The sequence below is a fragment of the Pan paniscus genome, chromosome 3 (assembly GCF_029289425.2).
Source record: "Pan paniscus chromosome 3, NHGRI_mPanPan1-v2.0_pri, whole genome shotgun sequence".
Lineage (NCBI taxonomy): Eukaryota > Metazoa > Chordata > Mammalia > Primates > Hominidae > Pan > Pan paniscus.
Genome location: NC_073252.2, coordinates 25,983,357 through 26,011,189, shown reverse-complemented (window position 1 = coordinate 26,011,189; position 27,833 = coordinate 25,983,357). Strand labels below are relative to the sequence as shown.

At 42.9% G+C, this 27,833-nt stretch overlaps 1 protein-coding gene across 2 annotated transcripts in view; it reads left to right on the top strand.

Annotated features, from left to right (window-relative positions):
* The window catches only part of SEL1L3 (SEL1L family member 3), a 117,259-nt gene extending 100,511 nt beyond the window's left edge, over positions 1-16,748 (top strand). For both annotated transcript variants that reach the window (XM_055111256.2, XM_034958392.4), the window contains exons 21-24: positions 5,504-5,631; positions 6,777-6,879; positions 6,961-7,033; positions 15,620-16,748. In XM_055111256.2, coding sequence (XP_054967231.1) covers positions 5,504-5,631; positions 6,777-6,879; positions 6,961-7,033; positions 15,620-15,759 — 444 coding nt within the window. In that variant the 3' untranslated portion in view covers positions 15,760-16,748. The remainder of the gene's footprint in view (positions 1-5,503; positions 5,632-6,776; positions 6,880-6,960; positions 7,034-15,619) is intronic.
* Positions 16,749-27,833: the final 11,085 nt, after the last annotated feature.

Below are 27,833 nucleotides of genomic sequence, written 5' to 3'. Positions count from 1 at the left end.
ACAGAGTTTTTTCCCTCAGTGATTTTTTTTGGAAACTTCTTATTTGAAAATAATGTTAGATTTGTAGAAAAGTTGCAAAAAGAGGTGAGAGTTTCTGTATACCCTTCATTCAGCTTCCCCTAATGTTCACATCTGACATAACCGCAATGCCATTGTCAAACTAAGATATTAATGTTGGGATAGTATTATTAACTACACTTCAGACTTCATGTAGATTTCACCAGTTTTTCCACTAATATCCTTCTTCTGTTCCAGGATTCAATCCAGGATCCCACATTAGATTGAGTTGTATATTTCTTTCCAATCTTCTCCAATCTATGACAGTTCCTCAGTCTTTTCTCATCTTCATGACTCTTGATACTTGAAGAATGCTTGTTAGGTACCTTGTAGAATGTCTGTTGATTTGGGTCTGTCTTCTGTTTTCTCTTGAATAGATTGAGGTTATACATTTTGGGCAAGAATTTTGCCTATTACGATTATTACCATGCCGTTCTAACGATGATTCTCAATTTCCCTTATTCCTTCTACATTTGCTACTTGGAATCCTCTTTTGAGGACCTCAGAATCATTTTCATGATGGAGGTTTGGATAGTTGTTACCCTCTGCTGCAACAGATTTCTGGTGTTGTGCTTTACAGTCTGACCACTGAGCAAAAATTGGAAACTTATCCCTGTATCAATCTTTGGTGGGATTTTTTTTGTTGTTGCTGTTTTGTGGGGTTTTTTGAGACAGGGTTTCACTCTGTAACCCAGGCTGAAATGCAGTGGCACACTCAGCTCACTGCAGCCTTGGTCCCCCAGGCTCAAGCGATCCTCCTACCTCAGCCTCCTAAGTAGCTGGGAATACAAGTGCATGTCCGGCTAATTTTTGTATTTTTTGTAGAGATGGGGTTTTGCCATGTTGCCCAGGCTGGGCTTGAATTCCTGGGCTCAAGTGATCTGCCCACCTTGGCCTCGCAAGGTGCTGGGATTACAGGCATGAGTCACTGTGTCCGGCCAATCTTTTCTATTTTTATTTTATTTTTTTAATGGAGGTACAGTATTGCAGTGGTCATGTACCTGGGTTAAAATCCCACGTCTCTCTCACTCCATAGCTCTTTGTTCATGGCGAGTCACTAAATCTCTGAATCTCTATTTGCTCATGTGTAAATGTAAATGGGGGTAATAAGAGCATCTGCCTCATAGATCGTGAGGATTAAATGAGATGTTCAGAGTAAAGCTCTAAGCCCAATGCCAAGTACACTCAGTGGACATGATCTATTCTGTTATCATTTCTTCTGAAAAGAAGGAGTTGCTGCTAAAGGCATTTGCTATAGAAATAAACTCCCTTAGGTCATATTTCCTGTCACTTAAAATTGGGCCTGGATTTTTTTTTTCAATTTTTATTTTTACTGTTTGGAAAGCCAATGTTACAAAAACAATAAAGGATAATTTTTTCAAGAAAAATAAACCAAAGAATGCACTGATAATTCTATGGCAGGGGCTTTACTCCTTTATGTCTTCATGTTCCCTTGCAGTCCCTGCCCACAAGCAAATGTATCTGTCACGTTACCTATAGTGTGCCTGTCACTTTTTTTTCTTTTTCTTTTTTGAGATGGAGTCTCGCTCTGTTGCCAGGCTGGAGTGCAGTGGCGTGATCTCGGCTCACTGCAACCTCCGCCTCCCAGGTTCAAGTGATTCTCCTGCCTCAGCCTCCGGAGTAGCTAGGACTACAGGCGCGCCATCACACCCAGCTAATTTTTGTATTTTTAGTAGAGACGGGGTTTCACCATGTTGGGCAGGATGGTCTTGATCTCTTGACCTCATGATCCGCCCACCTTGGCCTCCCAAAGTGCTGGGATTAGAGGGGTGAGCACCGCGCCTGGCCACCGGTCACTTTTAAAATCTGTCTTATCATTTATTGTAGGACTGTGTGCATTTTATTACATAGTCTCTAATTATTAACCCTAATAGCTGCCCCATATTCTGTTGAGCTGATACATTATAATTTCTTAAGCTTTACCTTACTGGTGGATGCTTATCCTTTTGTTTACTAACTTATTTATTGATTTGACACATATTTATCTATAGAGTCCTACCATGTCTTAGACAATGATTAGTGGTGGGGACATAAGATAAAAAGATAGATCATACTCTTGCCTATATGGGATTTATAGTCTACCAAGGAAGACTTGGAGGTGGTTTCCTCTTGTGTTGGAATTACAGCTAGTGCTACAATGAATATTTTTATGTTTCCATCTTTTCTCTTAGTTTGAATACTTTCCTTATAATCTGAGAAATAGTATTATTGAGTCAGACAGTCTAAATGGTTTTATGAGGCCGGGCACAGTGGCTCATGCCTGTAATCCCAGTTCTTTGGGAGGCCAAGGCAGGCAGATCACTTGAAGTCAGCAGTTTGAGACCAGCCTGGCCAACATGGTGAAACCCCATCTCTGCTAAAAATACAAAAATTAGCTGGGCGTGGTGGTGCAAACCAGTAGTCCCAGTTACTTGGGAGGCTGAGGCAAGAGAATCTCTTGAACCTGGAAGGTGGAGGTTACAGTGAGCTGAAACCATTGCACTCCAGCCTGGGCAACAGAGTGAGATTCCATCTCAAAAAATAGAAGTAAAAATTTAAAAAAAATAAATGGTTTTATGACTACATGATAGCATGCTGCCATTTTGCTTTCTGAAAGGGCTTTCCATTTAATACCTCACCGATGAGTGTTTAAGTAGAGAAGGATGACTGAAATCTTACCAGCAAGTGGATGCTTTCATGATTTAATTTTGCTAATTGAATAATGATATGTTGATACTTTCTTACTGGTTTTAACTTGCATTTACTTAATTACTAGTGATGATGGACACTTTTACATATACTAGTTTATGATAATTTATTTTCTACATTTTCTTTTTTGTAAATTCTGTATTCTTATTCTTTGCCTATTTATCTGTTGGAATTTTGACACTTTTAAAAATTTAAACCATAATTAGTTCTTTATATATTTATCTAGCAGATAATGAACCTTAAGCTATTACATTGCATATGACTATTCCCCTACTCTATTTTCCCACTTATTTTAATCTTGGTATCATTCCATTGATTAGAGACTTTAAAATTTCATAAAGCTGGCTGGGCGCGGTGGCTCAACCCTGTAGTCCCAGCGCTTTGGGAGGCCAAGGTGGGCGGATTAACTGAGGTCAGAAGGTCGAGACCAGCCTGGCTGACATGGAGAAACCTCGTCTCTACTAAAAATACAAAAATTAGCCATGCGTGGCTGTGGGCACCTGTAATCCCAGCTACTCAGGAGGCTGAGGCAGGAGAATCACTTGAACCCAGGAGGTGGACTATGCACTGAGCCGAGATCACACCATTGCACTCAACAAAACAAAACAAAAAATCATAAAGCCATTTTTTTCTTTTCTCTTAATATCTCAAATTTTAAGAGTGCCTTCCTTTCAAAGAGTGCAGAAGTAGTCTATTTTCTGCTGTTGTGTGAGTGTGAGTGTGTGTGTGCATCTTAAAGATACTTAACGCTTCATCTATTTAGAGGTTATTCTTGGCACCATGGTGGAGTTTAAGATTTGAGACTCTGCACCCTGTCCTCTTGTGTTTGACGCTCCAGCTCTGCCACTTTCCAGCTGTGTAACCTTGGGCAAGTTGTTTAACCACTCTGTGCCTCGGTTTCCTCATCTATAAAACAGGGAGGATAAGACTACCTATATCGATTTGTTGTTATGAGGATTAAATGAATAAATATAAAAAACAGAACAATGCCTCGCATATGGCAAGCACTCAAAACGTGAGCTGCTGGTATTTTTATCATGATTGCGACATACGATGGTTGTGAAAGTCCTGGAGTATGCAACCTGGTAAATGATGATTTTCATTTAGATTGCTGTCAGAGGCAAGGTCAGAGGGAAGATATAAGCCATTAGATGTGATCATGTCATAAGGGAAGCACAAATCAAAACCACAGTGAGGCACCATCTCACACCAGTCAGAATGGTTATTATTAAAAAGTCAAAAAAGAACAGGTGCCAGTGAGGTTGCAAAGAGAAATAACACTTATGCACTGTTGGTGGGAGTATAAATTAGTTCAACCATTGTGGAAAGCAGTGTAGCAATTCCTCAAGACCCAGCAATCTCATTACTGGGTATATACCCAAAGGAATATAAATCGTTCTGTTATGAAGACACATGCACATGTATGTTCATTGCAGCATGATTCACAATACCAAAGACATAGAATCAACCCAAATGCCCATCAACGATAGACTGGTTAAAGAAAACGTGGTACATATACACCATGGAATACTATGCAGCCATAAAAAAGAATGACATCATGTCCTTTGCAGGAACATGGATGGAGCTGGAAGCCATTATCCTTAGCAAACTATGCAGGAGCAGAAAACCAAACACCACATATTCTTGCTTAGTGGGAGCTAAATGATGAGAGCACACGGGCACATAGAAGGGAACAACAGACACTACACCTAAGGGTGGAGGTTGGAAAGAGGGAGAGGATCAGGAAAAATAGCAAATATGTACTAAGCTTAGCACCTGGGTGACAAAATAATATGTACAACAAACCCCCATAACACGTAACGAAATAATCTGTATGACAAACCTGTACATGTACCCCTAAGGTTGAAATAGAAGTTAAAAACAAAACACAAAAAAACATGATCCTGAGTTCTTTCAATGGCAACAATCCGGTTTAATTGGTCAAGTTCTAATGGTAAGTACCACATCGTTTATTGCTTGTTTCTTAATCTGGCCACCTGCTCGGCTCGTGATGGAGGGTGCGCATTCTCCAGGCAGTGTAATAGTACCCATCCTTTATGAAGGATGTCTTTGGTCGGGCCCTCTAACTGTGTTTATTTTATTGGATCCGTACAGCCCAATAAGACAGGTCCTACCTCTAAGGATCAAGAACAAGGTGTCAGAGGAAGAGGTAGGAAAATATACCATAGTGGGAATCTGTGCCAAGAGGAGTCATGAGAAGAGGTTTCTGCACCAGCCTAGGAAAGTTGAGATGAGTGCCCTTAGGTGATCCTGTGCAAGGGAGGCACCGCCTTGGGATGTCAGTCATTGGAAGCCGCCCTAGCCACAGAAATATTTTGTCAGATTTCGGACAGGGCTATGGCAACCGAGGGCATAGTCTAAAGGCAATGGACATGGTATTCAACTCAGTATTCTTGTTTCGTTTATGATACAAGGGCACGTTTTCCAGTAAGTTCTATTCTGAGAGAGTGAGCGAGAAAGGACAGATCTCCCGGTTGACTGGCTTCGGAGCAGATGGGACACAGCAGCTTCTGAAAGCCTCCTGGTTCTCCTGCAAATAAATTTCTCAGATGCATATATTTAGGGAAACAATTCATCAGTGAAGATGACAAAACCATCTGGCTCTAGAGACTTAAAAAAAATTTTAGAGGTTGTAAACATTTACATTCTGATGAAGAGTGTGTGTCTAGGTTTTATTTCAAGGATTTGATGAGTTTGGTTTGTGGCTTGTTTTTAGGGATTTTTTAACCTGGCCCTGCTAATCGAGGAAGGTACGATAATCCCACACCATATCTTGGATTTCTTGGAAATTGACTCAACTCTTCATTCTAATAACATCTCCATTCTCCAGGAACTGTACGAAAGGTGAGCTCAGAGCCTCTAGAACTGTGGAATCTAAGGGAACCCAAGTAGATGATGTTCGCTTCTTGGTTAAAGTTAGCTTTACCCTTATATTGTAATGTAAATTGTTATTTAAAAAACAAAAACAAAAAGCAGGGCACCGTGGCTCATACTTGTAATCCCAGCACTTTGGGAGGCTGAGGCGGGCAGATCACTTGAGGTCAAGAGTTCAAGACCAGCCTGGCCAACCTGGCAGAACCTTATCTCTACTAAAAGAAAAAAAAAAAAAGAAAAGAAAGAAAAAGCCCAGGATTTTCTTCTACTAGAAAACATTCAGCCAGACCCGAGTGTATTTCTCTTTTCTAATATCTGAAGTTTAAGATATAGAAGGTACTTGATCTGAAGTTCAAGGGCTGACCAGAAATTTCCACGAGAATGGAAAGAATAACAATCCGATTAGCCTATGCTTGTCTCTTGTTTGTTTATTTTGAGACAGGGCCTCGCTTTGTCACCCAGGCTGGAGTGCAGTGGTGCGATCTCAGCTCACTGCAACCTCCACTTCTTGGGTTCAAGTGATTCTCATGCCTCAGCCTCCTAAGTAGCTGGGATTACAGGTGAGCACCATCACACCAGGCTAATCTTTGTGTTTTTAATAGAGACAGGGTTTCACCATGATGGCTAGGCTGGTCTTGAACTCCTGGCCTCAAGTAATCCACCTGCCTCAGCCTCCCTAAGTGCTGGGATTACGGGTGTGAGCCACCATGCCCGGCGTAAATAGCCAATGCTTTTTTGAAAGATGCGGCATTCCTACATCTGTGCTTTAAACAGAAATACTGTTCTGGTGGGTCCTGTTCTTCAGCGTCTTGCTTGACTTTTATTTTATTTATTTTTAAGTTTTTGCTGTCATCACAGCAGAACAGACTTGACTCTTAATTAAGTACAAAACTGACCTTTTTCTAAAATTTCTACTGGGATTCTAGAATTTCAGATCAGGCCAAACCACTTATTTGGCCACTGGCTTTATTTCTTTGTCTCTCATCTTTGTCAGTTGAGTGTGCTCATTTGTCCAAAAGCAGAAGAATGTAGGTTTGTGGATCTGAAAATGCCAGTCCTGAGTCGTGCCACCAAAGTTGGCTGACACGTCAAGATGCCCTGGGCTTTGTCTGCAGGTGCTGGAGCCACAGTAACGAGGAGTCCTTCAGCCCCTGCTCCTTGGCCTGGCTTTACCTGCACTTGCGGCTTCTCTGGGGTGCTATCCTGCACTCAGCCCTGGTAGGTTTCATCTCCCACCGGCCCCACCCTTGTGGCCCCTGCCCTTTGTCAGTCACTAATGCGTGCTTCTGATGTTTGCAGATCTACTTTCTGGGAACCTTTCTGCTATCCATATTGATCGCCTGGACTGTGCAGTATTTCCAGTCTGTCTCAGGTAAAGATTTATAAAAAGTGAAAGCAATGTATTAAAAAAAAGCAGGGTTTTTTTTTTTTTTTTTTTGGTCTACTGGAAAAATTGTGTTTTCCCTCCTGGTGCTGTTGGTCATGCTATCTCCTATCCCTAGGGTGGTCTTCACAGGGTGGGAATCCCTCTAGAGATGTATGAAATTCCTGGCTGGTGGGAGGCCACAAAGTTACTACTGTATTTTTCAAAATAAGGATTTTATTTTTTATTTTATTTTGTTTTTTTGAGATGGAGTCTCGTTCTGTCGCCCAGGCTGGAGTGCAGTGGTGTGATCTCAGCTCACTGCAACCTCTGCCTTCTGGGTTCAAGCAATTCTCCTGTCTCATCCTCCCGAGTAGCTGGGACTACAGGTGTGCGCCACCACACCCGGCTAATTTTTGTATTTTTAGTAGAGACGGGGTTTCACCATGTTGGCCAGGCTGGTCTCGAATTCCTGACCTCAGGTGATCTGGCTGCCTCGTCCTCCTGAAGTGCTGGGATTACAGGCGTGGGCCACTGCACCCAGCCTCAAAATAAGGACTTTCTTTAAAAAGCTTAAGAAACTGACCTAATACAATTTCTTCCATTGAAAATTTATCTATCAGAATTCTGCCTCTGTGTGCCTGAAAACACAGCGCCAAAGCCCCTGGCAGCATGAAGTCTTCCCTTTCATTTCAGTCAAGCAATCAGATGTGTAAGAGGATAAACAAACACTCGTAATGAATAAAAATCCTCGGCCACACGGACTCAGAGGGAGGGACTGAGCAGGAATCGTAAAGTGGGCATTTAGCTGAGCATGGTTTCCACTAATCATTGTTATTTTTCTGAGCTAGTATAGAATAGTTAAGGACAAGGGAGCCCTGCTTGCTTCTGTTTGGGCTTAGAGTACAGGCTTGGCTACTCATTAGCTGTATGACTCATGGCAAGTTATTTAACCTTCCTGATCCCCAAATTTCTCATCAATACAATGAGGTTATGAGAGTAGCTACTTCCTAGGAACATAAAATGAAAAAAATATTAAGTGAAAAAAAATGCACATAAGATACTTACCAAAATGACGGCTGTAGTTAAATGTTAGCTGTTATATTTATCTGGCATATAAAACCTTCTCAATAAATGTTAGCTCTTACATTTACTCCTCTATTAGACCATAAGCTGAGTAAGAGGAAGGCCCTAGTTGTGTCATTTGTGATAACTCATGCATAGTAGGTACTCACACCCACAGACGACTCCGGTCTCTCAAGAGACAAGAAAACTGATTTTTTACCATCTCGGACGGCTACAAAAGGGTATAATAACTCATGAAGGCAAACAGAGACATTTACAAATGGGTAGATTAGGACTGGACATGGCATTGGAGCATTTGCATAGCTGTTATTTGTGTAGCAGATAATGGAAAGTGAAAGAGGTGCATGTCAGCGTCTCTTCCACGGTGAGAAGGAAGTCACTGTTGCAAGAAGCTAATGCGAAATCATTTCTCTCTGATTTACCTGAGGAGGTTAACAAGGACCCATCAAAACCTTCCAGGCTTGATGCCCCGTAGTCTGCTGGTTAATAAACTTCACTCATGCAAATTCTGTCCCATCCCTAAATTTGTTGCCAGGTATAGTCATTTATTTTGCATCTTGTCAGTGTTTTCCATTTCAAATTGTCTTTGTCATTTTTACTCTGTAGAAATATTGTGATGATTATTACAAATGCAGTTCCGTTAGAGGAGCTGAAATTTGTCTTTGTGATTTTATGCCAGCTGGTAGCCATGAAAATTCATGGGCGGGTGGAATTGCTTTGATCAGAAGTCATCTCTTTTTTCTGTCTCCATGCCTTCATTATCAGTCTCTCCACATTCTTGTCTCCGTGTCTCTCCTGTCCTGTGATGTTTTGCTCTTCCTATATCCCCATAGTTCTTTCATACATTTTCGTCATTTTCTCAAACTTTTTCAATTCCTTTCTCCAGCACATACCCACTTCCTGCTTGACCAGCCTAAAGAAGGCTATGTCTGGATAGGATCAATCATAAAAATTATTTAATTCTATGCCCTTTACTTTACAGATGAGGAAACTGAGGCAGAGAGGCGAAGTAGCTTACCCAAATAAAGAAATAAAAACCAGGAGACCAGACGCAGTGGTTTACTCCTATAATTCCAACACTTTGACAGGCCCAGGAGGGAGGATCACTTGAGCTCAGGGGTTTGAGACCAACCTGGGCAACATAGCGAGACCCCATTTCTAAAGTAAAATAAAATAAAATAAAATAAAAATTAGCCAGGTGTCATTGCACATGCCTGCAGTCCTGGCTACTAGGGAGGCTGAGGCAGGAGAATTTTTTGCACCCAGAAGTTCAAGGCTGCAGTGAGCTATGATCACACCATGGCACTCCAGCCTGGGCAATAGAATGAGACCCAGTCTCTAAAAAAGTAGAAGTTAAAAAAAAAAGATTAAGAATGGATGTAGGGCAGCAGAATTTCGAACTTCTTTTCAGGATCACAATACTTTAAAGCAGTGATTGTCATCTGCCTCAAACCCATTGCCTCTCACATAGGAAATACTTTGAAACATATTTTTTAGTACCTTGAAATGAAATTCATGATAATTAACCCATCTACACACATTTTTAAAAATCAATATAGGGCCCTAACAGCAATATAAAGGGGAAATAAAAAGAAACTAATTGTAATAAAATAATATTGATTTCAATAAGTACATTCTAGCCCAGTGCTTATAAGTTTTAATGTGCATATGAATCATCCAGGGTTCTTATTAAATGCAGATTCTAGTTCAGTAGATTTTGGTTCAGTAGGTAAGCCCTGAGATTTGGCATTTCTAGCAAGCTCCTAGATGATGCCCACACTGCTGTTTAGTAAGAGCATACTTTGAGTAGTAAGGGCCGAAAAGTATTAAAAAAAAAGAAAAAGAAAAAAACTCCACACATTTCCAAAATGTGCCCCGACAGTGGTACCTGCCAGCCCTGTTAGAACTAATGTTAAGAGTTGAAATATGGGATGGGTATGGTGGTTCACTCCTGTAATCCCAGCTACTTGGGAAGCCAAGGCATGAGTATCGCTTGAACCCCAGAGATGGAGGTTGCAGTGAGCTGAGATTGCACCACCACACTCCAGCCTGGGCAACAGAGTGAGACCCTGTGTCCAAAAAAAAAAAAAAAAAAAGTTGTCAATATTTTTTATATTTATTTATTTTATATATTTTTGAGATTGACTTTCACTCTTGTTGCCCAGGCTGGAGTGCAATGGTGCAATCTCAGCTCACCACAACCTCCGCCTCCTGGGTTCAAGCGATTCTTCTGCCTCAGCCTCCTGAGTAGCTGGGAATACAGGCATGCGCCACCACGCCTGGCTAATTTTGTGTTTTTAGTAGAGACAGGGTTTCTCCATGTTGGTCAGGCTGGTCTCGAACTCCCGATCTCAGGTGATCCACCCACCTCAGCCTCCCAAAGTGCTGGGATTACAGGTGTGAGCCACTGCAACTGACCTTATTTATTTATTTATTTATTTATGTTGAGACGGAGTCTCACTGTCGCCCAGGCTGGAGTACAGTGGTATAATCTCAGCTCACTGCAACCTCCATCTCTCGGATTCAAGTGATTCTCCTGCCTCAGCCTCCTGAGTAGCTGGAATTACAGGTGCACGCCACCACCCCCAGCTGATTTTTGTACTTTTAGTAGAGATGGGCTTTCGCCATGTTGGCCAGGCTGGTCTTGAACTCCTGACCTCAAGGGATCTACCTGCCTTGGACTCCCAAAGTGCTGGGACTACAGGCATAAGCCACTGTGCCTGGCCTGTCAATAATTTTTAAGTAGGAAGTTACTCCAGCAGTACAGTGAAGCTGATGGGATGATGGGGCAGGGAAATCGAGGCATGGAGGAGGTGAGGAGAAGCTGCTGCAAAGGCGATGCTGCTCAGAGACCAAGTTTCTACCATTTGGTGTCTCCCCAGTGAGCTGGTGCACAAGGTCCTGAGACCTGCCCCACAGCTGGGGGAAGACAGGGATGGGTGCATGTAGCAGCCATGGCGTTGTGAAACAAACTTAATAATGAACTCTGGATGCTGACCGACAGTGTAAAAAAGAGGAAATGTATTTGAGAGTTAGGAGCCTCCCGTCAGCAGCTTTGGGTGAGGATTGTTGCTATAAGTTAGAGAGCTTTGTCATTTTGTGATTTGCATTTTTTCCAGTCAGTTGTATTTAAAAATTAATGATTTATAGTCAAGACTTGCAGTTGAGCTGTCCATCCATTTTGCGTTCAGCTCCAACTACCTTCATTTTCCTGCTGAGTTTATATGCTCTGTGATATATAGTTGACACGTCATGGCATTTGCCACATTAAATTGTCCTGCATTCAGAAGGCTAGCAGCGCTGGACGGTAGTTAACAACATCGGTGTGGGAGGCATGCTGCTAAGATTCTGGCCCTGCCACTAGCTAGCTATGTGACCTTGGGCAAAGGAAGGAGCCTATCTGTGCCTCAGTTCCCTCTTCTGTAAATAGCAGAAATAGTAGTACATCCACTGCCTGTTGTAGTTGAGATAACCAAATGAGGTAACACAATGTAAAGTGTTTAAAACTCCATAAACGGGCTGGGCGCAGTGGCTCGCGCCTAGCACTTTGGGAGGCCAAGGCAGGTAGATCACCTAAGATCAGGAGTTTTAGACCAATCTGACCAACATGGTGAAACCCTATCTCTACTAAAAATACAAAAATTAGCTGGGCAGCATGGTGGTGCATGCCTGTAATTCCAGCTACTTGGGAGGCTGAGGCAGGAGAATCACCTGAAGCTGGGAGGCAGAGGCTGCAGAGAGCCGAGATCGCTCCATTGCACTCCCGCCTGGGCAACAAGAGTGAAACTCTGTCTCAAAAACAAAACAAAACCAAACCACAAATGTTAGCTGGTAGTTCTCAGGGAGTTTGTCCTCTGGGGCACTGGACCTGTAATTAAAGCATGCCGACACTAGGTAATACCCACACATAAATAGCTTGATTTACCTCAGAAACAGACATAATGACCAAAGCCTAGTATGTTTTTCTTTGCTGTCAGGACTCTTTCTAAAACATTCAACTTTTTTTTTTTTTTTTCGGAGATGGAGTCTCACCCTATTGCCCAGGCTGGAGTGTAGTGGTGCTATCTCAGCTCACTGCAACCACCGCCTCTGGGGTTCATGCCATTCTCCTGCCTCAGCCTCCTGAGTAGCTGGGACTACAGGCACCCACCACCACACCAAGCTAATTTTTGTATTTTTAGTAGAGACTGGGTTTCACCATGTTGGCTGTGCTGGTCTTGAACTCCTGACCTCAAATGATCCACCCGACTCAGCCTCCCAAAGTATTGGGATTACAGGCGTGAGCCACCGCGCCTTGCCCATTCAACTATTTTTTTTTTTTTTTGAGATGGAGTCTTACTCTGTCACCCAAGCTGGAGTGCAGTAGCATGATCTCGGCTCACTGCAACCTCCGCCTCCCGGGTTCAAGTGATTCTCCTGCCTCAGCCTCCTGAGTAGCTGAGATTACAGGTGCATGCCACCACACCCAGCTAAATTTTGTATTTTTAGTAGAGACAGGGTTTCACCATGTTGATTAGGCTGGTCTCCAATTCATGTCCTCGTGATCTGCCTGCCTCGGCCTCCCAAAGTGCTGGGATTACAGGCGTGAGCCACCGTGCCTGGCCCATTCAACTATTTTTTAAAGCATTTCAACAAAAACATTGACTGATCAATAAAAAATACCAAGATAGCTCAATTGGTACTTTCAATAGATTAGTCAATGTCTTGATCTTCATCATATATACTTATATATATAAAGAATATATATTTATATATAAAGAACATATATTTATTTATATATATAAAGAATACATATAAATATATGTATTCTTTCCTTCAAGGGAACTTGTGTTTGACTCCTGGCTCGCATCCCACCAGGCAGCTCAGTCTTTCTTGCTGCTTATACCTCCCACGGTGGTGGAAAGGTCCCTGGGTTTGGGTGGTCCTAGGGTCACTCAGATAGTCACCGGCCTGATAGCAGAACACACATCACCCTGGGCCTACACTGTTCCCCCAGGTCCATTGGCTTTGCAGCTTCTGGGTCACCTGGGAACTCCGTCATCTTTGCCAAAGCCAAGCGTCATTAGCCCTTCTTCTCCCAAGTCTTCATTTCTGATTGCTGATGGGGCAAGGTAGATGCCCTGCTGTGGGTACAACCCAAGGACTCCAAAAAGCTCCTTTCCTCACCTGTTGCATCTCAAAAGCACTCTCCTTGTCCACTCTTTGGGAGGGTACACCAAGCATAATTGCCTTAATGGATCAGGCTTTTGAAAAACAAAAAATCCCAAAGTATATATCTGGAGCCATCTCCACTTCTGCCTGGCCACAAACCTCCCCTGAGACCAAAAAATCACAGAGCCTGACCAGCTGCCTGAAGGAAGCTAAAGGCAAGAACAGAAGTGGAAAATAGAAGTCACTGTTTCAAAGAAAGAGCCCTGTCTTACTAGTATCATGTCAACTTTATGTCTCAATAGAATACACCATATAGAGCAAGATTGTAGAACTGCTAGCTCCTCGGTACAACTAGGTAACGTTTTAAACCAACGTCAACCTATTCAATACATTTATAATTTAAGACAACTCATTCCTTCCAGCTAAGTGGTTAGCCTAATGTTCTTTTAAAAAGAGTATGGTGATATGTATAAGATTAATTAAACCTTTTCCTGCTGTTTTCTGTCATCTACATTTCCAGCTAATGAGGTTTCTACTAAAATTATAGTAAAATGTCACAAAGTAGTGCTTATGAAGAAAGCAGTAGCTTTATAGTCAGAGAGATTTCATGAGGAGGTTGTACTCTGTCCTGTCTCATTAGCTTGACATCTTACCAGTATCTCCACTCCTGAAGAGTGTTTCAGTAACACGAATCTTGTCCCTGCTAGATCCAGAGGCCCAGATGAAGCAGGCATGATCTTACTTATAGCATACAATTTCTAGGGTTTTCCCCTTTATACCTCCTTTGTGCAAACATTCTCTCGTTTCAGGGTGAATCCAACATAGTCCCACGTATTCTTTTTGTATTTTTAGTAGAGAGAGGGTTTCACCATGTTGGCCAGGCTGGTCTCAAACTCTTGACCTCAGGTTATCCGGCCGCCTGGGCCTCCCCCAAAGTGCTGGGATTACAGGCGTGAGCCACGGCGCCCGGCCTGTGGCTGGGTTTCTAATAAATCTTTACTATGGATGCAAAATTTGAATTTCATATATTTTTCACATGTCATGAAATATTACTCTTTTTCTGTTCAACTGTGTAAAATTGTAAAAACTGTTTTTAAACCATGAGCCATACAAAAACAAGCAATGACTACGTTTGGCCCATGGGCTGCAGTTTGGGCCAGTTTGTGATAATTCTCACTAATGTACAGAAAATGGTCCCCCAGGCAGCAAATAATTCACAAATCACTCCTATTTGGCTCTGGAATATACTCTGTAATTTTTTAAACAGCATGCTTATTGTCCTGGTTACCTTGATTCTAGTCCAGGAATAAAATTAGCACACATTCCAGGTTAGCAGAGACAAAGAGGCCACTTTAAAATTAGGCCGGGCTGTGGGGGGCTTGTGTAGTGATTGCAAACCCCCCAGTGGAAGAAGGGGAGTCCTCACACAGATAATGACTAACTTCCTGTAGAAACATCGAACATTTTTACTACGCTCTTACCGAAGATTTAAATGGTGGCAATGCTAATTATGCATTCTTTCTACATTTACACATTGGCACTTTTTTTTTTTAAATCAGAAAACTGATTGCTGATTTATCTTGTTACCATGGTGATTTAAACATTTCCCTGAGCTTGAAAATACATGCCTTAGTACTTCATTAACTTCCTCAGAGATCATCAGGAAGGTAAATCTTAGGATCAAAGTGGGTTTCAAGATCATCTAATCCAAGACTCTCAATTCACAAGCGATGAAACCGAGGCCCAGGAGACTCAAACATTTTACAACCAAAATGTCTGCCATCTGTATCTATCCCAAGGTCACTTGTTAGCAGCAGATAAATGAGACTTGTCCAACCCAGTTCTCCTGACTGCTGCAAAATGGTCTTTGTACCTCATCACTGGGGCTCTAATCACTAGATCACCTGCCAGAGTAGTGGCTTTAATGACCTTAGAAGGGGTACATCATTCTACAACATCCTGCCCCTCCCCATCACTCTCCTATTCTTTCAGAAGAGTGTTGGAATCCACGACCTCTTCTGTAGGTACTGGAAGGGGCCCGAAGAATTCCCGCATACATCCAGAAAAGCCAGAAGTTTGGGGACCCGTTCTTGAACTTCCTAGAATGTCCCCTTAGGAATGAGCATCGGCACTGGGAGGTGAAACTCTTGAAGGGTTTTTATTTAGAAATCAGATGGTCAGCATGTGGTGGCATCTTCTTAAACTTAGATAACGGGTCCAGAGTTGTCTGGCTAGTTAGTGTCAGGTTCATTAGACTAGATGCATCTCTCCTGGCTTGCCAGAGTCTCTAGGTGTGGTTGTACATTCTGAATGCACTGTTTTGAGTATTCAGCACCTGTTGTGCATGTGTCTCTGCAGCAAGCGATCCCCCTCCAAGACCATCCCAGGCCTCCCCAGACACTGCCACGTCCACTGCAAGTCCAGCTGTGACTCCAGCTGCAGATGCCTCTGACCAAGACCAGCCCACAGTAACTAATAACCCGGAGCCACGTGGGTGAACTGTGCACTCCAGTTCTCTCCAGATGAGAGAGAATCTTTTCAACAGCTGGTATTGGGAAGCTGGGGCCAGGGCATGATCCTGATAAACACCTTAAATGTCTTGTCAACTGGATGCAAATTTTGCAATTGGTGTCATTTTTTTTAAAAGTCAAATTACAAGGAAGTACCCAGATCAGGCAGTGGTAATACCAAAGGTCATCAAACACATACAAGGAACATCTTGATCATAGGGCATGTGGGGAAGTTTACTGGGCCATCACAGACTTTTGTTCTAGTGACTGTATGTATTAGGAGTCGTAGCTTGCCCTATGGCAGATCTGGATTCTTATACACTAAGATGTGTCTTAAGAATCATAGTGCGTGCTTCATCCCTTTATTGAAGAACAGAAAATTATGACTACTCTACAAGGTGGATAATATTTTGGTACCTGTGCTTGCCACAGCCCTGTTCCTCAAAGCTGAATTGATAGGTTTCTCTTTGACTTCCAAGACCTAGCAGTTATAAGGCACCTTGAAATAAATTGTTTATGCCTGGAAATGCAGGGAGGGCAATAGCTTTGTAAATTGGTTTACATTTTTCTCCTTGAATTTTTCTAGGGTCCTAGCGCTTCTGAATCATTTAATGGCATTGTCGGATATCTTTTACATTTCAATTGCAATCCATGAAATTACATTTAGAAGATTCTTAGTACTTAACTGTAGTCTTCTCCATGAATTACACGTTAGAATAGACTGGCAGCAATGGAATATGCAGAAAGTAAGCCTCTAGCTTATAGTTTCATCCCTACCCCTCATGCCTGCGTGAGTCTGTACAGGGATGTGTGTGTGTGTGTGTGTGTGTGTGTGTTAGGAAGAGGAAGAGCAGAATGTCTGTATACTACATGCTGCTAAGGTAGTGAATAAATCAGTAATGCAATATTGTGGGTCCAAACTACTCTTTGCACTACTTTATTTACAGTAGTAAATAAAATTATTTTTATACAATTGACTACCAGAAAGTGTTTTTTTTTCCCCTTTTTTATAATTACTGTTACCATATAAAGTCTAAAGGTCCATATATTCTCCTTGAGGAGGGAAAAAAGAAAAGTCCTCCTGGTGAGAGGGCTTATTTTTCATAACCCATTAACATTTGTGGATAGGAAGGTGGCAGGAGGCTTCTCTCCAGGAATCCTGAGCTCAGGTCTGGCCTTGGAATGTTCGCACAGTATCAGACATTGTTTCAGGGCTTTATGCTGCTCTGAGCCTGGGCTCTATGTTCATTCCAGGCTAAGCTTGCAGTTCATCCTCCTCCTTCTCCTATGAGTGTTGCTCTTGTTTTAGCAAATGTTGTCCCTCTTATTTGCAAGAAAGCCAGAGATTGAAGGCTGACAGTCCTGGATTCAAATTCTGGTCTTGTAACTGACAAGCTCAGTAACCTTAGGTGAGTGATTAACCTTCTCTAAGTCTCAGATTCCCATACTATAAAATGGGGCGATGAAAACTACCTCTTGGGATTTTTATGAGACTTACGCGAGATAATATATGTAAAGCCTACAGGATAGAGTCTTGCATTAGGTCATTCTTGCATTGCTATAACGAAATACTTGAGACAGGGTAATTTATAAAGAAAAGAGGTTTAATTGGCTCAGAGTCCTGCAGGCTGTACAGGAAACAAGGTGCTGACAGCTGTTTGACTTCTGGGAAGGTCTCAGGAAACTTTCAATCATGGCAGAAGGCGAAGGAGAAGCAGACATGTCTTACATGGCTAGAGCAGGAGCAAGAGAGACTGAGTCAGGTGCCACAGACTTCTATTTATTTTATTTTTGTTTCTATAGATAGATAGAGATCTATATCTATCTATATATAGAAAGAATATATATATTTAAATATATACATTTGAATATATATATTTAAATATATATATTTTTAGATAATATTGCTCTGTCGCCCAGGCTGGAGTGCAGTGGGGCACGATCTCGGCTCACTGCAACCTCCCCCTCCTAGGTTCTGGTGCCTCAGCCTCCGAGTAGCAGGGACTACAAGCATGTGCCACCATGCTTAGCTAATTTTTTGTATTTCTAGTAGAAACAGTGTTTTGCCATGTTGCCCAGGCTGGTCTTGAATTCCTGAGCTCGGGCAATCCGCCTGCCTCAGCCTCCCAAAGTGCTGGGATTATAGGCGTGAGTCACCGCGCCTGGCCTATTATATGCTTTTTTATTTTTATTTTTTATATTTTTTGCCACACACTTTTAAACAACCTGCTCTCATGGGAGCTCACTATCATGAGGACAGCATCAACGGGACAGTGCTAAACCATTCATGAGAAATCCATCCCCATTATCCAATCACCTTCTGCCAAGGCCCACCTCCAACATGGGGGATTACATTTCAACACTGAGATTTGAGCAAAGCAAATATCCAAACTATATCAGGTCCTAAATATGGTAGGTCATTATTTTTATAACATAAGAAAGAGCAGTCTGAGGGGCCAGAGAGTGACTCTGCTCTGCTGAGATCCTCTCTCCATGGCAAACACACCCATTTCCAATCTGTTGGGAACATGAGCTGCTGACTGCTCACAGCCACACGCCACACTGGGAATTGCCCTAAGCTGCTGGGATCTGCCCAAGGGCATACCCTTGCAAGAGCAGCCCATGGCCAGTGGCTCCTTGATGTAGGCAGAGTTTCTCAATCTCAGCACTATGGACATTTGAGCTGGATGGTTCTTTGTTGTGGGGCAGGGCTGTCTTGTGTATTGTAGAATGCTAAACAGCACCTCTGGCCTCTAATGAATGCTGCAGTGGGCACTCGCCACCCCTGCTTCCCAGTGTGACAGCCAAACACCTCCTTGGGAGCAAAATCACACTCCCTTCACCTTGAGAATGACTGATGGAAAACAAAGGTCCCTTGCCTCAATTTGGAACAGTGCTGAAGGGCAGGGCATCCCAGCTCCAAAACTCTACGTTGGTTGCAACCTCACTGAATGCAGCTTCTCACTCTGCCCAATTCTGCCTTCCTCACTTTCTTTTTTTTTTTTTTTTTTGAGACTGAGTCTCGATCTGTCACCCAAACTGGAGGACAGTGGCATGATCTTGGCTCACTGCATCCTCTGCCTCCCAGGCTCAAGAGATTTTCCAACCTCAGCCTCCCGAGTAGCTGGGATTACAGGCATGTGCCACCATGCCCACCTAATTTTTGTATTTTTCATAAAGGTGGGTTTTTGCCATGTTGGCTAAGCTGGTCTTGAACTCCTGACCTCAAGTGATCCATCCGCCACAGCCTCCCAAAGTGCTGGGATTACAGGTTTGAGCCACCGTGCCTGGCCTTTCCTCGTGTTCTTATAGGATTTTCCAACACTGATTCCTAGAAATCTTCACACCCAACTCTGTACCTCAATTTCTAAAAAAACAAACAAACAAACAAAAACCCTAATGTATTAGTTTGCTGGGGCTGCCATAACCAAGTCAAATACTGGGTAGCTTGAACAACAGAAATTTATTTTCTCACACTTTTGGAGGCTGGAAGTCCAAGATCAAGGCGTCAGCAGGATTGATTCCTTCTAAGTCCTCTCTCCTTGGCTTGTAGATGGCCGTCATCTTTCGGTATCTTCACATGGTTGGTCTCTCTTCTGCGTGTGTCTGTGTCTTAGTCTCTTCTCATAAGGACACCAACCACATTGGATTAAGACCCACACACATTTGTTGGGGGGCAGGGTTGTCTTGTGCATTGCAGAATGTTAAACAATACCCCTGGCCTCTAATTAATGAATGCCTGCCGTGGGTGCCAGCGCACAGTGGCTCACGCCAATAATGCCAGCACTTTCGGAGGCAGAGGCAGCTGGATCTCTTGAGGTCAGGAATTTGAGACCAGCCTGGCCAATGTGGTGAAACCTCGTCTCTACTAAAAATACAAAAATTAGCTGGGCATGGTGGTGCACGCCTCTAATCCCAGCTACTCAGGAGGCTGAGGCATGAGCATCGCTTGAACCTGGGAGGTGGAGGTTGCAGTGAGCTGAGATCGTGCCATGCCATTGCACTCTAGCCTGGGTGACAGAGCGAGGCTCCGTCTCAAAAAAAAAAAAAAAAAAAAAAAAAAAGACTCACACATATGACCTCATTTTACCTTAATTAACTCTTAACTCTTAAAAGGCCCTATCTTCAAATACTGTCACATTCTGAGGTACTCGGTGTTAGGACTTCAATCTGAGAATTTGGTGGCAGGACACAATTCAGCCCTTACCACCAACAGCCCTTACACCATGGGAGGCTGGTTCTGGTCCAGCATATGGACTCATTCACGGGAGCCATCGTGGTCTGCTTAGCTCCAAATGAGGTTGGGAAATGCTGGCATGGTTCTAGGGTCAAACCTGGGTTAAGGTGAAGCTGGTAAGCTAATTGTCAATTCGTGTCCCACCTTAGACATCTGTCCTCTGGGGATTTCTCAAGGCTGTATGATCTGGGTCCGGCACACACCTTCTCAAGCCCCAAGCTTCCTCTTCTCTCTTTAAATTCTAAACTGAATTTCCACAAGCCTAGTGTCCAAGCTGGCTGGAATAGAACCCTGCACAGTAAAGGCAACGTGGGGTAGGAGGGAAGGAAAAAGGAAGTAGGAGGTGTGAAAGGAAAATAAATATTGGGACCCCAGAATCACTAAGCTAAAAGGAAAAGTCGAGCTGGGAACTGCTTAGGAGAAACCTGCCTCCCAGTCTGTTCAAAGTCTCATCCCTCTGCTCACCGAGATAAATGCGTATCTGATTGGCTCCTTTGGAAAAGCTAATCAGAAACTCAAAACAATGCAACAGTTTGTCTCTCGCCTATCTGTGACCTGGAAGCCCCCTCCCAGCTTCGAGTGGTCCTGCCTTTCCAGACTGAACCAGTGTTCGTCTTACATATATTGATTGGTGTCTCATGTCTCCCTAAAATGTATAAAATCAAGCTGTGCCCTGACCACCTTGGGCATATGTCGTCACAACTTTCTGAGACTGTGTCACGGTGCACATGCTTGACTTTGGCAAAATAAACTTCCTAAATGGACTGAGACCTGTCTCAGATATTTTGGGTTAACAGAGGGTAGGGTACAGAGGTGATATTCAGTTACTTCCCTATTGTCCCCTCCACTTTGGACATTCTTAGACCATAAGTTGCAGACCAGTAGGTTGAAACAAATCCATCCTACAGATATAATTTTTTTGGCCCACTCAATATTTTTAAAATTTTCAATTAATTGCTAACATTGTAAAATCAAGGATTTGGGGCTTCTCCTAAAAACTAATGATGTGAAAAAACTGGGCTTTCATTGTTGCATGGCAAGAGTTAGCTGAGGCTGACTAGGTCTGCCCTTTTCAGTTAGAGTCTGTCCTTTCCTATTTGCCGCAGTCACCACCATTCCCTATTGCTTTACACCTAGTCGGTTTATTCCTTTATGCAGGCATTTGGGTTCATAACTCGTGGTTTGAAACTCCTTCTCTTCATTCTTAATGACTTCATTGTGACAAGTCTGAGAGAGATCTCCAAATTCATTTACTGCTTAATCATTTCCAAGCTTTTGGGAGCTGGGGAAGCGGTACTCTGGTAGTCTTTCTTTCTGCTGCCTGATAAAGGGAGATGCCAAGCTGTAGGTCATTTGGAGTCTCAATAAAGTATCCAACAAAGTTGCAAGACAAAATGCCAATTAAAAAAAATTAGTGTTTTCCTACACCAGCAATAACTAGAAAATTAAATACTAAGTAATATTAAATGTAAGTAAGATTTCATTTACAGTAATGACACAGTTGTAAAGTGTCTAGAAATTAACCAAACTATGAACTCATTAGATGTTTATCAAGGAAATTTAAAAAGTCTACTCCTTGGCCGGGCGCGGTGGCTCACGCCTGTCATCCCAGCACTTTGAGAGGCTGAGGCAGGCAGATCACGAGGTCAGGAGTTTGAGACCAGCCTGGCCAACATAGTGAAACCCCATCTCTACTAGAAGTACAAAAATTAGCCGGCTGTGGTGGCACGCACCTGATTGCACCAAGATTGCTTGAGTGCAGGAGGTGGAGCCCAGCCAGGGCAACATGGTGAAACGCCATCTCTACAAAAGCTACAAAAATTAGCCGGCTGTGGTGGTGCATGTCTGTGGTCCTAGATACTCGGGAGGCTAAGGTGGAAGAATTGCTTGAGCCCAGAAGATTGAAGCTGCAATGAGCCAAGATTGTGCTACTTCACTCCAGCCTGAGCGACAGAGCAAGACACTGTCTCTCAATAAATAAATAAATAAATACTTCAAATGAATTAAAGACTTAACTGTGAAAGGCAGAACTACAAGGCTAGTAATAGAAAACATAAGATTTGGCCGGGCACGGTGGCTCACGCTTGTAATCCCAGCAATTTGGGAGGCCGAGGCACGCAGATCACTTGAGGACAAGAGTTTGAGACCAGCCTGGCCAACATGGTGAAACCCCATCTCTACTAAAACTACAAAAAAATTAGCCGGGCATGGTGGCAGATGCCTGTAATCCCAGCTACTTGGGAGGCTGAGGCAGGAGACTCACTGGAACCCAAGAGGCAGAGGTTGCAGTGAGTCAAGATCACGCCATTGCAATTCAGCCTGGGCAATATCTCAAAAAATATATATATAATAATAATATAATATAATAATATAATAAATCAAAGAAAATGTAAGAAGATTTTATACATTTTGAATGACAAAAGATTTCTTAAGCAGTATATAAAAATACAGATTTCTCTTCTTCAAAAATGAAGGATTTCTGTTCAAGAAAGAACACCACTGTCAAAGTTGGTGTATTTAGGTGTGAGATTTGCAACATCCCACACCTAAAGTATCAACATCTAGAATGTGCAAAGAATGTATGTTAATCAACCACAACAAGGGGCAGAACCTCGTAGAAAAAATATTCAAAGCACAGGAACAATCCATGGAAGGAGAAAATCTAAAGACTTAAAAGTAGATGAAGAGCTGCTCAACCTAACTTGAAGTCAAAGAAATACAAATTAAAATACAAAGATGTCACTTCACTCCCATCATAAACATTAGAAATACAGGTAATATGGCCAGCCTCAGTGGCTCACCTCTGTAATCCCAGCACTTTGGGAGGCTGAGGCGGGCGGATTACTTGAGGTCAGGAGTTCAAGACCAGCCTAGGGATAGTAAAACCCTGTCTCTACTAAAAATACAAAAATTAGCTGGGTGTGGTGGTGGCTGCCTGTAATCCAGGTATTCAGGAGACTGAGACAGGAGAATCTTTTGAACCCGGGAGGTGAAGGTTGCAGTGAGCCGAGATCGCACCATTGCACTCCAGTCTGGGTGACAAGAGCAAAACTCCATCTAAAAAAAAAAAAAAAGAAAGAAAGCAATATAGGTAATATGGCCAGGTACAGTGGCTCATGTCTGTAATCCCAGCACTTTGGAAGACCAAGGTGGGCATATCACTTGAGGTCAGGAGTTCAAGACCAGCCTGGCCAACATGGTGAAACCCCATCTCCACTAAAAACACAAAAATTAGCCAGGCGTGGTGGGGGGCACCTGTAATTTCAGATATTTGGGAGGCTGAGGCAAGAGAATCCCTTGAACCCAGGAGGCAGAGGTTGCAGTAAGCCGAGATCGCACCATTGCACTCCAGCCTGGCAACAGAGCAAGACTCTTATCTCAGGAAAAAAAAAGAAAAAAGAAAAGAAATGCATGTAATACCCTGAGGATGTGGGGAAACAAATTCTCCAGTCTCACTGCACAGGTGGCAGAGTAAACAGGTGAACAATGTGGCAGTAAAGTACTTACTGAAATAAAGCATTTAGGGGTCAGAAAGCCCACTCCCAAGTATGAGCTTCCCAAACTCCGCACAGGTCCAATAGGTGCTATGGATGAAGGAGGGTGATGCAAACAGCACTGTTTGAGAGAGCAAGCTGGAGCAGCCTGGATCCTGGATGTGTCCATCAGTAGGAGAACGGATGTGCTCGATGATTGTCCTAGAAAACCATGCACCAGTAAGAAAGCTAGGAACTAGATTTTTTTTTTTTTTTTTTTGAAATGGAGTCTCACTCTGTAGCTCAGGCTAGAGTGCAATGGCACCATCTCAGCTCAGTGCAACCTCTGCCTCCTGGGTTCAAGCGATTCTCTTGTCTCAGCCTCCCAAGTAGCTGGGATTACAGGTGTGTGCCACCATGCCCAGCTAATTTTTGTATTTTTAGTAGAGATGAGGTTTCACCATATTGTGTAGGCTGGTCTTGAACTCCTAACCTCAGGTAATCCACCTGCCTCAGCCTCCCAAAGTGCTGGGATTACAGGCATGAGCCACCATGCCCGGCCACTAGGAACTAGATTTATGCACAGCAACAGATATGTTGAAAAGGTTAGAAATAGCCAGACTTGGTGGCTCACGCCTGTAATTCTAGCACTTAGTGGGAGGCTGAGCGGGGAGGATCACTTGAGCTCAGGAGTTTGAGACCAGCCTGGACAACATAGTGAGACCTTCGTCTCTATTAAATAAATAAATTAATTAATTAATTCAGTTAAAAAATACATTGATGAATGAAAAAAATAAGAAACTGAATCAGAGCTATATCTCAATACTAGTTGTATAAGTTAAAAACCAACCCCCTAAAGGATACTACATATGTACATGTGTGAATGTACACTTATATGTATATATACAGATTTGTGTTTCTACGCACACACACACACACACATTATTTTTTCTTTCAGAATACATACATGGGTTTTTTTTGTTGTTTTTTGTTTTTTTTTGACGGAGTCTCTCTCTGTCACCAGGCTGGAGTGCAGTGGTGCGATCTTGGATCACTGCAACCTCCGCATCCTGGGTTCAAGCAATTCTCCTGCCTCAGCTCCCGAGTAGCTGCTGGGACTACAGGCGCGTGCCACCATGCCCAGCTGACTTTTGTATTTTTAGTAGCGATGGGATTTCACCATGTTGGCCAGGATGGTCTCGATCTCTTGACCTCGTGATCTACCCTCGTCAGCCTCCCAAGGTGCTGGGATTACAGGCGTGAGCCACCACTCCTGGCCAGAATACACACGTGGTTTTAAATCATCGTTGGTGCTATTCACATTTTGGACCAGATAGTTCATTGTTGTGAGAAGCTGTGTGTACATTGTAGGATGTTTAGCAACATCTCTATGGCCTCTCTCTACCTGATACCAGTAGCACCCACTCAGTTGTGACAACCAAAAATGCCTCCAGACATTGTTTTTTGTTGTTGTTGTTTTTGTTTTTCTTTTTTGAGACAGAGTCTCGCTCTGTCGCCCAGGCTGGAGTGCAGTGGCACATTCTCTGCTCACTGCAACCTCCGCCTCTCAGGTTCAAGTGATGCTTCTGCCTCAGCCTCCTTAGTAGATGGGATTACAGGTGTGCCCCCACCATGCCTGGCTAATTTTTTATTTTTTTTTTTAGTAGAGACGGGGTTTCTCCATGTTGGTCATGCTGGTCTTGAACTCCTGACCTTGTGATCTGCCCGCCTCGGCCTCCCAAAGTGCTGGGATTACAGGCGTGAGCCACTGTGCCCGGCCAACCTCCAGACATTGTTAAATGTCTCCTGTGGTAGAGGGAGCCAAAATGCCCTGGTTAAGAACAACTCATCTAAACCATATGTCAAATGCATTAGTGTGACCACTTAGGTTCTGAGGCAGGGGTTGTGAGAGGGACTGTGTGAGGAAAGGAAAAATATTAAAATAAAACAAGAGCAGAGTCCTGCACACAATGGTTATGATGTGCCATGAACTGAAGACAATGATTACCTCAACTATGGGTAGCTGAGGTCCAAATACAAGAAATAAAAGCAAACTAAAATTGGCCTTAATCCTCTGAATTGGTGAATGTTTATTGGTATTCAGTCAGCCACAACCTGAGTGTCTTTGAAGGCAAAGAAATTTAGTGCACAATATAATCTTTTGCACTTTTGCTTTCACTGTGACTTTAGACAGAGTGAAGAAGCCTTGGTGTTTCTTTAATGAGATGTATGAAAGCAATTTTTGAAGGGTGCAAAAGCTCTAGTGTCAGGAAGACTGTGTTGGATTAACCAACAGACAGACAAAACCTGTACTGCAGCGTTCAGTAAAGCAGACAGCAAACACTGCTGGAAAACAAGATCAGCCCCAAAGGACTTAACCTGGATTTTCCAATTAGAAACAGCCAGAAAGATGCCTTTAAAAATAAATAGTACAGTCATCCCCTCCATACCCATGGGTTCCGCATCTCTGGACTCAACCAGCCTTGGGTCAAAAATATTATTTAAAAAAATTGCAAGCTGGGTGCGGTGGCTCATGCCTGTAATCCCAGCACTTTGGGAGGTTCAGGTGGAGGGATCACTTGAGATCAGGAATTCAAAACCAGCCTGGCCAACGTGGTGAAACTCCATCTCTACTAAAAACACAAAATTAGCCAGGTGTGGTGGCACATAACTGTAATCCCAGCTACTCGGGCGGCTGAGGCAGGAGAATCACTGGAACCTGGGAGAGGGAGGCTACAGTGAGCCAAGATGGCGCTATTGCACGCCAGCCTGGTTGACAGAGCGAGACTCTGTCTCAAACAAACAAACAAAAAAGCAACTGTATTAAACATGTACGAACTTATTTTGATCGTTATTTCCTAAGCAATACAGTGTAACAACTATTTACACAGCATTTACATTGTATTAGGTATTATAAGTAATCTAGAGATGATTTAAGGTATATGGGAGGATATGCATAGATTGTGTGTAAATACTATGTCATTTTATATCAGGGACTTGAGCATGCAAGGAATTGAGGAAGGTCCTGGAACCAATCCCCACAGATACAGAGAGACTACTGTATTTTTGTTATGGACTAAATGTTTGTGTCCTCCCAAAACTCAAATGTAGAATCCCTAATTTCCAATGGGATAGCATTTAGAGCTAGGGCCTTTGGGAGGCCTAGGGTTAGATGAGTTCATGAGGTTCGAGCCCTCATGACAGGATTAATGCCCCTATAAAAAGAGAGGCTGGAGAGCTTGCTCTGTCTCCCACATATGCATCAAGGAGGGGCCATGCAAGCACACAGCAAGATAGCAGCCACCTAGAAACAAAGAAAAAAGGCTTCAGGATAAAAAGTACCTTGCTAGCACTTTCATCTTGGACTTCTCATTCTCTAGAAGTGTAAGAAATAAAGTTCTGTTGTTTAAACCTAGTCTGAGGCTGGGCATGGTGACTCACGCCTGTAATCCCAGCACTTTAGGAGGCCAAGGCGGGCAGATCACAAGGTCAGGAGTTCAAGACCAGCCTGGCCAACATGGGGAAACCCCGTCTCTACTAAAAATACAAATATTAGCTGAGCATGGTGGCGCGTGCCTATAGTCCCAGCTACTCGGGAGGCTGAGGTGGGAGAATCGCTTGAACCCAGGAGGTGGAGGTTGCAGTGAGCCAAGACTGCACCATTGCACTCCAGCCTGGGTGACAGTGAGACTCTGTCTCAAAAAAAAGAAAAAAAAAGAGTAGCATATTATTAAAAGGTACTAATAGTCAATAAGAAAGCTTCAGTTGCTATTAATATTAGATAAAATAGACTTCAAGATAAGGAGTACTACAAGAGACAAAAAGGGCAGTAGGATGGAATATATATACATGCCCACTAACAAAGTATGACAAATGTATAAAGCAAAACTTGATAGAAATTAGAAGAAATAGACAAATCTACAAAGTTAGAGATTTTAATGCACTTCTCTCAGTAATAGAACAACTAAAAAAAATGGTAGGTTTACAGAAGATCTGAAAGACACTATTGACATCCTTAACCTAACTAACATTTATAAAATATCATGCCCAACAGTTGCAAAATACACTTTCTTTTCAAGGTTACATGGAACGCTCACCAAGATGGACAATATCTTGAACCATAAAACAAGTCTCATTCAATTTCAAACTATAGAAATCTGGCCAGGTGCAGTGGTTCACACCTGTAATCCCAGCACTTTGGGAGGCCGAGGAGGGTGGATCACCTGAGGTCAGGAGTTCGAGACCAGCGTGGCCAACATGATGAAACCCTGTCTCTCCTAAAAATACAAAAATTAGCCAGGCGTGGTGGTGAGCCGCTGTAATCCCACCTACTGAGGAGGCTGAGGCAGGAG